This window comes from Oncorhynchus mykiss, chromosome 3, assembly GCF_013265735.2.
Source record: "Oncorhynchus mykiss isolate Arlee chromosome 3, USDA_OmykA_1.1, whole genome shotgun sequence".
NCBI lineage: Eukaryota > Metazoa > Chordata > Actinopteri > Salmoniformes > Salmonidae > Oncorhynchus > Oncorhynchus mykiss.
The window spans coordinates 73,584,544-73,597,412 of record NC_048567.1 but is presented as its reverse complement, the minus strand read 5'-3'; the positions used below and the strand labels follow the sequence as shown (position 1 = coordinate 73,597,412).

At 46.0% G+C, this 12,869-nt stretch overlaps 2 protein-coding genes across 2 annotated transcripts; one reads left to right on the top strand and one right to left on the bottom strand.

Moving 5' to 3' along the window:
- The first annotated feature begins 106 nt into the window (after positions 1 to 106).
- Positions 107 to 5,629, top strand: grk1a (G protein-coupled receptor kinase 1 a). Its single transcript, XM_021597942.2, has 7 exons — positions 107 to 1,693; positions 2,381 to 2,508; positions 2,742 to 2,899; positions 2,988 to 3,071; positions 3,186 to 3,310; positions 3,588 to 3,789; positions 3,987 to 5,629. The coding sequence occupies exons 1-7, from the start codon at positions 995 to 997 to the stop codon at positions 4,274 to 4,276; spliced, it is 1,686 nt and encodes a 561-aa protein (XP_021453617.1). The 5' UTR covers positions 107 to 994; the 3' UTR covers positions 4,277 to 5,629.
- A 265-nt stretch (positions 5,630 to 5,894) lies between these two features.
- On the bottom strand, positions 5,895 to 11,123 carry LOC110504720 (protein-lysine methyltransferase METTL21C-like). The gene is made up of 4 exons (XM_021583512.2): positions 10,964 to 11,123; positions 10,626 to 10,762; positions 6,440 to 6,557; positions 5,895 to 6,292 (listed from the first exon to the last, which is right to left on the bottom strand). The coding sequence occupies exons 1-4, from the start codon at positions 11,121 to 11,123 to the stop codon at positions 5,895 to 5,897; spliced, it is 813 nt and encodes a 270-aa protein (XP_021439187.2).
- Between the last annotated feature and the right edge of the window lie 1,746 nt (positions 11,124 to 12,869).

Here is a 12,869-nt window from a genome sequence, read left to right as displayed (position 1 = left end):
GTTATAATCTGAAAAGATTATGGTATTTTGCACTACTCAATTGGCTTCAACAGCTGAAATAGCACCGTAATAACCTCAAATAGGTCAAACATATGACATCCTTTGGGCATTTTCCTCTGGGAAATCTGATGTGTTGACTTGCGCTCTAAAAAGCCTTGTTCACATTTGGTATTTTGATGTGACTCAAATCCTTTTTCCTGCAGTCAACAGCCAAAAAGCACATGGGATCAGATATTTCATGCCACATTTAAAACCACCTTTGTTGGTTTTTAGACAGTTTTGGCATATCTTGTTGCTTGCTAGCTACTCTGTTGACAATTTTGACAAGAACATGTGTTAGTTAACTAGCTTGTTAATTGTTTACAATCAAATTAGGGAATGTGCTGAAGGCTAGAGGGAGATATAAACATTTTGCTTTCACCTTTCTGATCCTTCCATATCTATGAAGGCCAGGGGCCATTCTGATGTTTCGTGAGGTGTCAATTTTAGACTCTGCGCCTTACTCCCTCCCTCCCTTTTCTACTGTGCTGCTCCCTTGTGTCTTGTTCTTTAGATAACAGGTGCTGCTCTGGCCTCCATGACACAGTCTGAATACACCAGTCACAGATTGGGCTCTCACTCTCAGCCTGAGGTATTAGGGAGTTAGTGGATAAAGGCATTACTGTCTGAAAGGTGCTGAGCCAGGTGTGTGTGAGAGATACGGGTAAAGCGCTCGGGTCAGGAGGAGGATCTTGTGTCCTCTGTCCTGCTGCTGGCACGGCTCTCCTTTTCCTTTCTCTCCCGCTGTTCATCTTTCCTCTCATCATTCCTCTCTAATCCTCCCCTTTTACTGTTTCACTCCCTCTTTCTCCTCTATCACCTTTTATTCACACTTCAACATATTCTTCGTAATCTCTTTATCTCACACTATCCCTCCTTGCCCCCCGCTCGTCTTCACCATGCTCTCCCTCTGAGTGTCCTCGCTGTCGGCGACAGCCTCTCTCCCTCCGTTGCCATGGATTTGGGCAGCCTGACCACAGTGGTTGCCAACTCTGCCTACATAAGCGCCCGCGGAAGCTTCGATGGCTCCAACCCGGCAGCCTCGCGTGACAAGAAGTACCACGCCCGCCTCAAGCTGCCCCATATCACCGTGTGTGAGGGCCTCCAGGAAACCCTGGACCTAACCTTTCAGTCAGTCTGCGTGGAGCAGCCCATCGGCAAACGTCTGTTCCGCGAGTTCCTGGAGACGGCGCCCGAATACCACGGTCCTTGCCACTTGTGGCGGGACATCGAAGAGTACGACTTAGCCGAAGACACAGACCGGGCCCAGAAGGCATCTAGGATTGTCCAGCGTTACCTGGAATCCTCTGCTAAGCTCTACTGCCCCTTCCTGACCCCGGAGACCGTGACCCAGGTGAAGGAGGCACAGCAGGGGGCTGGGGACACCCTCTTTTCCCAGACACTGGTCTCGGTGCTGGGCTACCTCCAGGAAGTTCCCTACACCTTCTTCCTGGAGAGCATGTACCTGAAGAGGTTCCTGCAGTGGAAGTGGCTGGAGATGCAGCCCATGGACCAAGACTGGTTCCAGGACTTCCGTGTGCTTGGGAAGGGGGGTTTCGGAGAGGTGTCTGCCTGCCAGATGAAGGCCACGGGGAAACTGTACGCCTGCAAGAAGCTCAACAAGAAGAGGCTGAAGAAGAGGAAAGGCTATGAGGTGAATAGACGGGGTGGGAAGGAGGTAGTTTCTGAGGGTCTTTGGTGTGGTCCATCATCTCTAGTCATGTGATACTTCCTGTATGATATCCGATGATATCCCAAGAGGAAATCAGTTAATTAGAATACAGGTCGCTTCTGTAGCCTATTAACGCTAGATCAAGCTGAGTCACAATGACTATTGACATGGCAGGGTAGTGCTACAGTGTGTGGCCAGGTGTCATACCCTCTGTGACTGTGTTAGAACCCCTGTAATCTTGAGTGAAACATTTGCCTCCGTCTTAGCTCTGTGTTAAACACAACACAGGGATAGAGGGATTAGGGAAAAGCTGTTCTCAATGGAACTGCTGGGGAAGGTTAGTCCATGTCCTTTACAGCTAGTACAATGCCCTGTTAAAATGTGAGATTCCCCCTTACTAAGGTCAATCGCTGATATGATTAGATAGCAAGGATTCCACATATCTTTCACCTATTCAGGTGTTTGGTCAGTGATTACTTCAAGGATAATTGAGCAGGGCCTACTGCTGAGATACTGTATATAACGACCAGATTGTCTCCCTAACAATGGGAGTCTTGGGAGCTTATCGCTGTATTCCCTCAGTGGAAAGATTTTGACTCGTCCTCGCTGCCTACCGGTATGAATTTGTGAGTGATGGTTGCTATTGTCATGTTTGTCCCTCTACTCTAGGGGGCGATGGTGGAGAAGAGGATTCTTGCCAGGGTTCATAGTCGCTTCATCGTGTCACTGGCCTACGCTTTCCAGACCAAGGATGAGCTTTGCCTGGTTATGACCATCATGAATGGAGGAGACCTGAAGTACACACACACACACACACACACACACCTTATGATAGATTTGTAACATGTTTGTTCCCATACTTCACATTTGAGTAATTTAGCAGACACACTTATCCAGAGTGACTTACAGGAGCAATTAGGGTTAAGGGCACATCAACATATGTTTCACCTAGTCAGCTTGGGGATTCGAACCAGCGACCTTTCGGTTTCTGTCCCAACGCTCTTAACCACTAGGCTACCTGCCACCCCAGGTACCACATCTATCTGGTGGATGAGAACAACCCAGGGTTTGAGGAGCCCAGAGCCTGTTTCTACGCAGCTCAGATCATCCAGGGCATGGAGCACCTGCACCAGAAGAGAATCATCTACAGAGACCTCAAACCTGAGAACGTGCTGCTGGACAATGAAGGTACACAATGAGAGGTGTGCATGTACAGACAAACACACCCACACGCATGTGATGCTTGTGTGATGTGACGCTGTCCGTATGTCCTTAGGTAACGTGCGTATCTCTGACCTGGGTCTGGCAGTGGAGCTGAAGGAAAACCAGACAAAGATCAAAGGCTATGCCGGAACTCCAGGTCAGTCTCGGGCTGCAGCGCTCCGACCTCATCTCACAATGGGGTTTCACGTTTAGTGTCTCCAAGAGGTTCCGTATTGGCTCTTGTGACTGTCCTTTTGATATCTGCCCCCAGGGTTTATGGCCCCAGAGCTCCTGAAGGGGGAGAAGTATGACACCTCAGTGGACTATTTCACCCTAGGGGTCACATTGTTTGAGTTTATGGCCGCCAAGAACCCCTTCAGGGAACGCGGAGAGAAGGTAACCTGCTCTATCCCTCCTCCCTTTCATCCCTTCACACTGAATGTGCACACCGGATAACAGTGTAGGTCGTCAATTCTGGTCGTGTAGAGCCACTGGAATCTGAAGGCTTTCGTTCCATCCCAGCATTTACACACTCGTCTTTGATTCTTCCTTCAAAAGCCATCATTATTTGAATCAAGGGTGTGTCTGTGCAGGGTTGGAACAAAAGCCTGCACACCCAGTTGGTTTATGGCTTTGATGTACTGTTGCTAACCTGTGGTCATCTTCTGGTCAGGTTGAGAAGGAGGCACTAAAGGAGCGCATCATGACCGGGACAGTGGTCTACCCAGAGACATTCAGTGAGAACGCCAAGTCCATCTGCTCTGCGCTGCTGGAGAAACAGGTGGACAAGAGACTAGGTTTCAAGGACGGGACCTGTGACGAGATCAGGACACACCCCTTCTTCAGCGCCATCCACTGGACGAGACTGGATGCAGGTACCAACTGCTATTTCTAAGTGCTAACTGAACCAAATGTTAAGTTGTGTTTGTGGGCTGGATTTGGGCCATGATAATTTTGCTTTGTCACACTCTACAGCTGCCACAAAGACAGACTCCCAATCAGAAGCACACCATCCCTTCTTCTGAAGTTCACTCAGTAAGAGTCTCTCTAACCCCCTCCCTCTCTCCTACAGGCATCCTGCCCCCCCCGTTTGTCCCTGACTCCAAGGTGGTCTACGCCAAGGACCTGGATGACGTGGGGGAGTTCTCCTCGGTGAAGGGAGTGGGGCTGGACGACCCCGACCGCGTGTTCTTTGACGAGTTCTCCTCTGGGAACATTGCCATCCCCTGGCAGGAGGAGATGATTGAGACGGGGATCTATGGTGAGCTCAACGTGTGGGGACCCGCAGGCACCATACCCAACGACCTGCGCAGGGAGTCCATCTTGGAACAGCCCAAGTCATCCACCTGCTGCTTGGCGTGATTGTCTCTTTGGAAACGGAGGACGAAGAAGGGAGCTCAGACGTTCCGGATCAGACCAACCGTAGCTCTTTGAGGTTGTGTTTAGTACACGCGGAAGTGCTGCCAACTGAATATTTTTTTGAGCGCTTTACGTTTAGAGTAGAACAACGAGAGAAACTGTAAAAAAGAAGAAACAAACATACACCTCAAAGGGCATTGATGGGAAAACACCTGGACCCAGACAAACACTCAAGACAGTCCAGAACAGCAAATCAGGTTCTACACAATAACGTTGCCATGGAGATGGAACTCCTGAGTGGCATGGCATTCTGACTGTTCATTGGTTGAGATTGAGAGAGTGTTTCGCTGCTCTTAGAGTGAAACTGTTAGATGGACTTTGGACCTTTGTACTTCAGTTGCGCCCAGCAATAGATATTCTGTATTCTCAAAGCATACTGACAGATCATTTAGCAGCATCAATATATACGTGTGTGTGAGTGAGAGAAAACGAGATGCTTTCTGATTCTGCTCACTATAACACTAGTGAAATGTGCTAAGAAACATGAAATCTTGCAGTTCTCGAAATATGTCAATATACACTGAATCTACCAAACATCAGGAACACCTTCCCAATATTTAGTTGCACCCCCCTTGCCCTCAGAACAGCCCCAATTGATCGGGCATGAACTCTACAAGGTGTCACAGGGATCCACAGGGATGCTGGCCCATGTTGACTCCAATGCTTCTCACATTTGTGTCAAGTTGGCTGGATGTCCTTTGGATGGAGGACCATTCTTGTTACATACGGGAAAATGCTGAGCGTGAAAAACCCAGCAGCGTTGCGGTTCTTGACACCAACTGGTGCGCCTGGCACATACTACCATACCCTGTTCAAAGGCACTTCAATTTTTTGTCTTGCCCATTCACCCTCTGAATGGCACACATACACAATCCTTGTCTCAGTTGTCTCTAGGCGTAAAAATCCTTCTTTAACCTGTCTCCTCCCCTTCCTCTACACTGATTTGAAGTGGATTTAACAGGTAACATTAATAAGGGAAAGAGCACTAGTTAATGTTTTGTGTACTCAGTGTAAGAGCTTACCTTCTTGAACTAGTCTGTTTTCATGTATAGTGGAAAAGGGTTTGGTTACCATTGTCATAAATGCAGGTGATACTGTCTCTAGTAGATGTCTATGTGTATATATAGTAACTTTCAGAATATCTGTGTTGATGCCAATGCAGACTATGCGTAAGTAGCGAGAAATGAACACATTTTTCACACTGTAGTGCAAAGCACATTTTATTTACAAAACATTTGTCAATGTATCAAATGTATGAAAAAACATTGGTAGATAAAATTGCATTTTGAAAAGTCACATGGTTTAGATTCATTTTGGTTTCTGGGTTTTTTGCAGGACACGGGTTGTAAATATAATGTAGCTCACAGCAATGTCCTTAACCCAGAATCTGCTTTTGTTATCTGTCTAATAAGAATGTACCCACACAATGGGCTCCAGGCAGTCTGTAGTGAGCTCCTGTTTCATCCATCCCACAGTGGAGAACAATCTCTCTTATTTCTCTTTCTCAACACTTTTCCTCTGAGTCTCCTCTACTCCCTGGTATCTCCATTCTATCCCCTCTTCACTCTCGTGCCGTGGCCTTGAAGATCATCACGTCCCCCTCCTTTTGCTCTGTCATCAATGTTGTATCAAAACAACTCTTAAATCTCTCTGTGAACTTCAGGTCTGACTGGAACCTCACCTTATTGGCCCACATCAGCGTGGTGCCACTTCCTGGTTTGCAGAAGTGGTGCATGGTCGCCAGCAGCTCCTCCAGGTAGTTGTGGTGATACACTACATCGGCTGCCAGCACGTAGTCATAGTGACAGGAAGTGCTGGGGAAGTCTTTCTCAAGGTCGTGACCCCAGGTGAGGGCAGTCACCTGGGGCGTGTAGCGGCAGCGGCCCTTAGAGTTCCAAGAGAGGTTAAAGGTCAGGTTGGGAAGGATTTCGGGTAGGTCGGTGGCTGTTACCCAGGCACCTGTAAAACAGGACACAAGGGGAACAGTCAGGGAAATGGAATCAGTCTGTCAAACCATATCACCAACTGACAGACTCATCTAGTAGACTGGCCAATGGCCATTATACAGTTAGCCAGACTGAAAAAGAGACAGATGGACAGACTCACCCAGTAGACTAGCCACAATAGACAGTAAGCCTGTCCCTGCTCCAATCTCCAGTACCGCTTTATCCAGGAGATTCACCTGCTGCCGGTTATTCTCCAGGAACTGACTTAGAGCCACCGCCTACCCATACACACGCACAAACACATCATCACCAGCAGCAACCACATTATTATCATCATCACTGCGATCAACATCTACACACAATGATAGATAGAGCAACCCAGATCAGTCGATATGAATTAAAGGCCCAGTGCAGTCAAAATTCTGTTTTTGCTGTGTTTTATATCATATCGCACAACAGCTGATGAAACTAACACTGTAAATGTGTGCTGATTGAAACTACAATCTACGTGGGAGTTTCTGCTTTCCATGGTGACATCACCACGCAGTAAATTGGTTAATAGACCAACAGTGTGCCAAACCTCTCTACCAATAACAGCTTCCACTCCACACGAAGACCACTACCAGACAGTCCTAGCTAAATTGTTGCTTGAGAAATATACTGAACAAATATATAAACGCATGTGTCAAAGATTTTACTCAGTTACAGTTCATATAAGGCAGGTATTCCTAAACTGGGGTACGTACGCGCAATGTCATCATGGGTACGCCAAATAAAAATGAGATAAACAAAAAGTTCACATTTTCAAACAGCACATTTTATATTTTCCAATGGGGCTATACGTTTGGGTGAGGATTTTTTCTCGCCTGAGTAGCCTCGTGTCACTGCCAAAAATAAAAAATCAACCATCTAGTGTTCAGCAAAAATGTTATTAGATTTTTTAATTTCACCTTTATTTAACCAGGTAGGCCAGTTGAGAACAAGTTTACAACTGCGACCTGGCCAAGATAAAGCAAAGCAGTGTGACAACAAAAACAACACAGAGTTAAACATGGAATAAACAAACGTACAGTCAATAACACGAGAAAAATCTATATACAGTGTGTGCAAATGTAGTAAGAAATAACACAATGTCAAATACAGGTAGCCTAGTCAAATATAATTAACACACAACCACATTAACTGTTACTCTCTCGCAGGAAACCTTCACTCTTGCGCAGACATTTAGAAACATGACAATTTGAAAAATAAGCCACAGGAGTTTTTTTGAGTGAGAATAAAGGTGACTTTTGAGAAGTAAGACATGTATAAAAGCAACAGATACCATTAATAAGAAGGGGCTAGAAGCGTCTTATATGGTGAGCTACCGAGTGGCTAGGACAGGCAAGCCCCATACTATTTCGGAGGACTTAATTCTTCCTGCTGCCCCGGATATTGCTGAGACAATGCTGGTGGAAAAGGCCAAAAAAACTATAAAGACAATGCCTCCATCAAACAACACTGTTTCACGATGCATCAGTGACATGGCAGGGGATGTTTTAAAACAATTACTGCTTTGCATACAAGCCAGTGAATTATATGTGTTACAGCTGGGTGAGTCAACAGACGTGGAGGGCCTGGCACAGCTCCTGGTATATGTTCGTTACGTTTATGGGGGGTCAATTAAGGAAGACATCCTCTTCTACAAACCACTGGAAACCAGGACAACAGGAGAGAATATTTGAAACTACTGGACAGATTTGTGACATCAAATGGACTTTGGTATCAAGATGTGTTGGTATCTGTACTGATGGATGTGTTGGTATCTGTACTGATGGATGTGTTGGTGTCTGTACTGATGGATGTGTTGGTGTCTGTACTGATGGATGTGTTGGTGTCTGTACTGATGGATGTGTTGGTATCTGTACTGATGGATGTGTTGGTGTCTGTACTGATGGATGTGTTGGTGTCTGTACTGATGGATGTGTTGGTATCTGTACTGATGGATGTGTTGGTATCTGTACTGATGGATGTGTTGGTGTCTGTACTGGTGGATGTGTTGGTATCTGTACTGATGGATGTGTTGGTATCTATACTGATGGATGTGTTGGTATCTATACTGATGGATGTGTTGGTATCTGTACTGATGGATGTGTTGGTATCTGTACTGATGGATGTGTTGGTATCTATACTGATGGATGTGTTGGTATCTGTACTGATGGATGTGTTGGTATCTGTACTGATGGATGTGTTGGTATCTATACTGATGGATGTGTTGGTATCTGTACTGATGGATGTGTTGGTGTCTGTACTGATGGATGTGTTGGTGTCTGTACTGATGGATGTGTTGGTATCTGTACTGATGGATGTGTTGGTATCTGTACTGATGGATGTGTTGGTATCTGTACTGATGGATGTGTTGGTATCTATACTGATGGATGTGTTGGTATCTGTACTGATGGATGTGTTGGTATCTGTACTGATGGATGTGTTGGTGTCTGTACTGATGGATGTGTTGGTATCTATACTGATGGATGTGTTGGTATCTGTACTGATGGATGTGTTGGTATCTGTACTGATGGATGTGTTGGTATCTATACTGATGGATGTGTTGGTGTCTGTACTGATGGATGTGTTGGTATCTGTACTGATGGATGTGTTGGTGTCTGTACTGATGGATGTGTTGGTATCTATACTGATGGATGTGTTGGTATCTGTACTGATGGATGTGTTGGTATCTATACTGATGGATGTGTTGGTGTCTGTACTGATGGATGTGTTGGTATCTGTACTGATGGATGTGTTGGTGTCTGTACTGATGGATGTGTTGGTATCTGTACTGATGGATGTGTTGGTGTCTGTACTGATGGATGTGTTGGTATCTATACTGATGGATGTGTTGGTATCTGTACTGATGGATGTGTTGGTATCTGTACTGATGGATGTGTTGGTGTCTGTACTGATGGATGTGTTGGTGTCTGTACTGATGGATGTGTTGGTATCTGTACTGATGGATGTGTTGGTGTCTGTACTGATGGATGTGTTGGTGTCTGTACTGATGGATGTGTTGGTGTCTGTACTGATGGATGTGTTGGTATCTGTACTGATGGATGTGTTGGTATCTGTACTGATGGATGTGTTGGTGTCTGTACTGATAGATGTGTTGGTATCTGTACTGATGGATGTGTTGGTATCTGTACTGATGGATGTGTTGGTATCTGTACTGATGGCGCAAAAGCCAAGACAGTGAGACATAGTGGAGTGGTAACGCGCGTGCAAGCAGTTGCTCCCGACGCCACTTGGGTACACTGCAGCATCCACCGAGAGGCTCTTGCTGCCAAGGGAATGCCTAACAGCTTGAAATGTGTTTTGGACACTACAGTGAAAATGGTTAACTTTGTTAAAGCAAGGCCCCTGAACCCTCGTGTATTTTCTGCATTATGCAATGATATGGGCAGCGACCATGTAACGCTTTTACAACATACAGAAGTGCGCTGGTTATCAAGGGGCAAAATATTGACACTTTTTTTAAAATTGAGAGACGAGCTTAAAGTTTTCTTTACTGACCATCATTTCCACTTGTCTGACCACTGGCATGACGACGAGTTTCACACACGACTGGCCTATCTGGGTGATGTTTTTTCTCGCCTGAATGATCTGAATCTAGGATTACAGGGACTCTCCGCAACTGTATTCAATGTGCGGGACAAAATTGAGGCTATGAATAAGAAGTTGGAGCTCTTCTCTTTCTGTATTAACAAGGACATTTTATGATTGTTTGTGTGCAAGTGAACTCAAGCTTACGGACAATGTCAAGTGTGATATAGTGAAGCACCTCAGTGAGTTGGGTGCGCAATTACGCAGGTACTTTCCAGAAACGGACGACACAAACAACTGGATTCTCGTTATCCCTTTCATGCCCTGCCTCCAGTCCACTTACCGATATCTGAACAAGAGAGCCTAATCGAAATTGCAACAAGCGGTTCTGTGAAAATTTAATTTAATTTAGAAGCCGCTGTCAGATTTCTGGATAGAGCTGTGCTCAGAGTTTCAACATTTGAGAGTGCGCTGACCCTGGAGCTAGAGGTGGTACGCAGCTGGAGGTTGAATGTTTGAAGGGGTATGGGACTATAAAAAATGTAGGCCCTAAGCTATGGATTTGACATGACTGGGCAGGGGCACAGCCATGGGTGGGTCTGGGAGGGCATAGGCCCACCCCACCCACTTGGGAGCTAGGCCGACCCACGGGGAGCCAGGCCCAGCCAATCAGAATTTTATTTTATTACAGACAGAAATACTTCTTAGCACCCCCTGCTGCAGTGCCTTTAAGTTCAATCATCATGTTACTGAGTGTCTTTTGAACTCACCCCTGGCCAGACAAGGGCGCCATAGGAGTCCAGAGACTCTCTAATGCAGATTTCATGACCAGCGATAAGGAAAAACTCCTTCCCCAGGGTGTAGGAAACACTGGACTCCCTGGCCATCTGCTTACAGTCGGACACCACTGTAGAGGACAGGACCACAACATAACCAGGTACACTACACACCACACTGGACGGCCAACTGTTAATAACCAGTACTACACACGGTTACAACATAACTAAGACTGACTGTTACACACAACAGCATCAGAACCACAACACAACCACACTGGACTGCTGATATAATTGACCGTGACCACTAGAACTCATTCACCATTCCTTACCGTTAGGGTTAGGAAACCACTGCTTGCGTTCATCTTGTGTTCCATTTTCCATCACCTGTGGTCTCTCTTCTTCTTCCTCGTTCTCACCCGGCTCTCCGTCTGTCCTCTCCTTCCTGGGATCCTCTTGGTCTGGCTGTTTGACTGTAGAGGGGATCTCCATCGCCACAGAACACTGTCGACATCAGACAAAACTTTTTGACCTTGTGTTGACCTTGTGTTGACCTTGTGTGTGCGTCCATCCGTACATGTGTGTGTAAATACTGTATTGGTTAGGCTACATGTTACATGTGTGTAAATCCAGCCAAGGAATCTTGGACTGGGCTATGATGAACTGGGCTCTTTTCCCTTATCTCCCCTGGGTCTGGTTGTCTGGGTTCGGGCCCAGAGAAATACTTATTTATAACCAACCATCAGCAGACCACTCGGACTCTGGAGGGAAATACCTGCCATAGCTTAGGACCCAAACCACTGAACGTCCTCAGTTCCATGCACTTAGTTTCTCTTCTCCACACACAATCACCAGACATCACATCAAACATTGTTAGCTAAGATGGTGTTAGTATTAGAAATGGAGCAGCATTAGTACCAAGGTTTTTACAGACTCAAATTATGCATTTCCATACAGGAATTTACCCCAGTGTTTTACCCCAAAGGCTAGGACTTTTCTGTTTCCATCTACGCGGGCCGGCACCCGTGTCTCACTGGGCCATGGCTCCGGCAGACCAGCTCTCACTTGGAGATAAAGCCAGGCCACTGGTACTTTTCAGTTTGCATTTACATAACACTTGTTAACCGTAAACTTCAAGACCTTCTCACAAAGCAACTGTTCTGATTATGCAGAAATTGTTGATTCTGCTCTTCACAAGTCTTCACTGTCAGCCCTAGCTATGGAAACACAACACAAGGGTGTGTATACGCTAGTGTAACACTGGTGCTACAGTAAAAAAAACAGCAGAAGACACTGATGCAAACACATGAATAGACACATATTGATGTTCACGGGGGCTTGCAGACTCATGCTCCAGAGAGATGAATAAAGTTCCATGGAATTGAAAAGAATAAACAGGAGGATGTTGTATGTGATACAGACCTGTATGAGGTGGTTGTCTCTGTCTCTGTCTCTCTCTGTCTTTGTGACTGTCCTACTGCATCCTGTTTATACCTGGGCAGCATCCCTTCAAAACACGCCCCCAAAATCACTGAGCTATAATAGAGAGAGAGAGAGAGAGGCAGAAAGTCAGATAGACTAAGCTAGTATGATAGTGACAGACCGACAGACAGAGTGAGAGCAAATGAAATACTGCCTAAAGTGAAACTCCCTCTTTGATCCCACTCACATGGAGCCAAGTAAAGTCCACATTTTCAGAGACGTGTGTGTTAGACTGAGGCTTCTGCGTGATGTGACACATCTGCCATAGTGCTCAGCAATAGCGGCTCTGAGTCAGAGCCCTTCACTGGGGAGACATGGGTCAAACGGAGCAGTATCATCGCGCCCACCCTGTTTGCTGTCTTCATTGCTGCCATCTTCCACCACAAGACCTGTCCCAGGGAATTAAAATCATGTTCCGAACAAATGGCAGGCAGTACAACCTCAACAGGTTCAAGGTCAAAAAACAACGTCTTCACCATCACCATCATGGTGCTTCGGTGTCCTGACAACAATGCCTTTGCAGCACACTCCGAAGCAGACCTCCAGTGTGTCATGGATGCCTTTGCCAAGGCCTACAGGCTCCTGGGTCTAGCCCTGAATTTAAAGGAGACTCAAATCCTTCAACACCCTTGAAAATGTGGAACACTTCCCATACCTCGGCAGCCTTCTCTCCTCCAAAACCTACAATGACCCTACAGTGAAATACACCTGTTGTGTTCGGTGCATGTGACAAATACAATTTGATTTCATTTGATT